This window comes from Galeopterus variegatus, unplaced genomic scaffold, assembly GCF_000696425.1.
Source record: "Galeopterus variegatus unplaced genomic scaffold, G_variegatus-3.0.2 Scaffold443, whole genome shotgun sequence".
In the NCBI taxonomy this organism is placed as follows: Eukaryota; Metazoa; Chordata; class Mammalia; order Dermoptera; family Cynocephalidae; genus Galeopterus; species Galeopterus variegatus.
Window position 1 is genome coordinate 522,251 of NW_007726554.1, and position 2,446 is coordinate 524,696.

Sequence of the window (2,446 nt, forward strand, 5' to 3'; positions counted from 1 at the left end):
AAAAAAAAAAAAAACTTTATAATAGAGTACTTCAAACACTTCATCCTTATATGCACAAAACCCAGATGCAACAAATACCAACATTTTATTTCTGATTTTTGGAATAAAGGGGAAAAATCATTATTTAGCAAATATTCATTGACATCTTTTATGTACAATGCTTAGAAATGCATTCTTTGCTCATTTATGTTGCTTTTGAAATTAGCCATGTAACTTTAGGAGCTTGAATAAAACTTTTTTTTTAAATACTGGTAGGTTTTTAAAAGCATACTAAATTTTGAGGAATAATAAAATACATATATAAACGATAACATTTTCAGGAGCTCATTAAATTTTTGCAAAATTGTCTTAGATTTTTATAGATTAAAAGTTAATTTTTAAGTGGCTGAGTCTTCAATAAAACAAGTCTTTGAGAATATTAAAGCTCCCTTTATTTTTGGTATACTAAATGCAGTGATCAGCTAAAATGGTTTTAACTAAATGCCTCAGCTTCATTTACTATAACCACTTCTTCTTAAGTGACTATTTTTCAATCTCATTAGTTTTACTGTCTAGATTACTGATGTCTAAGGATTCAGGTGTCTAATAGATAGTGGTGAAAATGTTGGCAATTCTCTAGCTATGCATTTTTGGCCTCATATTTTGATCTTTTTATTGTAGATGCTGTTGCATGAAAAAGCAGAGGCTTTGCAAGAAGAAGTAGAAGAGTTATTGAGATTGCCTTCTGATTTCCCTGGTATAGTGTCCTCTTCCATTGAAAAGGCATGAAGCTATCTGATGAGCATTTTCAGTTTGAATTATTTATTGTACGTTTTCAGTATGAATTATTTATTGTGTTTTATTAAAGATTCCCTATACTTTATAAAGAAAAAATATATTTTTTAATTATACATTAAGTACTATGGCTAATGTTTGAATATACCTCTCACCCATAATTGTGGTAACCTTCTCACTAATAATCCATCTTTTTCAATACTTACATTTATTTATCTGCTCAAAAATCGATAATGTCCACCACAAAATGAAATCCGACTTCCTCAACATATCCCCAGTCTACCTTTGTAGCCAGATCTTTAGTTATTCTCCTACCCATTTCTTTCACCAAACTGCACTATTTGAAATCCCAAGAATTTTACCTGTAATTTCCAAACCCTTCATTTCCTGACTGCTTTATGTTATTCCCAGGGCATGAAAATTATCTTTAAAATGTGCTATGTAGGGCCGGCCTGGTGGCGCACTGCTATAGTGCGCCGCTTGGGAAGCGTGGTGGCGCTCCCGCCGAGGGTTTGGATCCCACATACAGACCGGTTCCCACTCACTGGCTGAGCGAGGGGCGGGAGCAACACCACCGAGGGTTGCAATCCCGTTGCCGGTCCCGGTCCGGTACGGGTGCGACACTGAGGGTTGCGATCCGTTGCCGGACACGAAAAAAAAAAAGGAAAAAAAAAAATGTGCTATGTACATTTTACTTGTACTTCAAGTATGAACTAAAAACACTCAAATGCTGTTTCCTCTATGAAATTATTTCAGGATTATCCTTACCCCCACCCCATACGTGAGTGCTTTTTCTATAAATATTTTGGGCCCTTCCTTTATGCCCATCTCTTTGTTTCTGCTACTAGTTTGTAATCTGGAGGGCCAAGACTTTTTTTATCATCTTTGTATGCCACACAGCACCTACAACACTTTATTGCACAAAGTAGGAACCTCAGTGAAGAATGAATACTACCCAAATTAACAGGTTTTTTTTGTTTTGTTTTGTTTTTTGGGTGGCTGGCCAGTATGGGGATCTGAACCATTGACCTAAGTGATCAACACCATGCTCTAACCAACTGAGCTAACCAGCCAGACCCCAAATCAAGAATTTGAAGATTCTCTTTAAACACTTAAATATTGCCTCTTCCTCCTTTCTTTTCAGAATTATAGCTTAAATATAGATGATGCTGGTACAAGAAAAAAGGTGAAAATTAGCAATATTTATGAGTGTTAATCTGGTTTGGTTAAAGTTCTACTCACCTGTTTAAGAAACATCCAGTGGAAACCTTGCAAAGAGATTCACAGTCTTAGTTCTTTGTGCCTTACATTTTAAACCATTATAGTATATAGCAGTCATTTACATAGTACTTTCTACATGCTAGGAACCACTAGGATGTAATGCTAGGGAAAAAATGAAGGCCAGGTGAGAGGAACACTTAGCATTACATCCCAATATTGCATCCTTGCCCCACTCCTATATCTACATCTTTTTATATAAGCCAAAGTATAGCATCCTTTTTTTTTTTTTAAAAAAAAGATGACTGGTAAGGGGATCTTAACCCTTGACTTGGTGTTGTCAGCACCAGCTCTCCCAAGCAAGCCAACCAGGCATCCCTATATAGGGATCCGAACCCATGGCCTTGGTGTTATCAGCACCACACTCTTCCAAGTNACGGGTGCGACACTGAGG

The 2,446-nt window shown here is 36.4% G+C and overlaps 1 protein-coding gene across 1 annotated transcript in view; it reads left to right on the forward strand.

The window, feature by feature from the left end:
• HELQ (helicase, POLQ-like) overlaps window positions 1-866 on the forward strand; it is a 49,332-nt gene extending 48,466 nt beyond the window's left edge. Inside the window, exon 18 of the mRNA XM_008568797.1 lies at window positions 661-866. Coding sequence (XP_008567019.1) covers window positions 661-768 — 108 coding nt within the window. The 3' untranslated portion in view covers window positions 769-866. The remainder of the gene's footprint in view (window positions 1-660) is intronic.
• The last annotated feature ends 1,580 nt before the right edge of the window (window positions 867-2,446 follow it).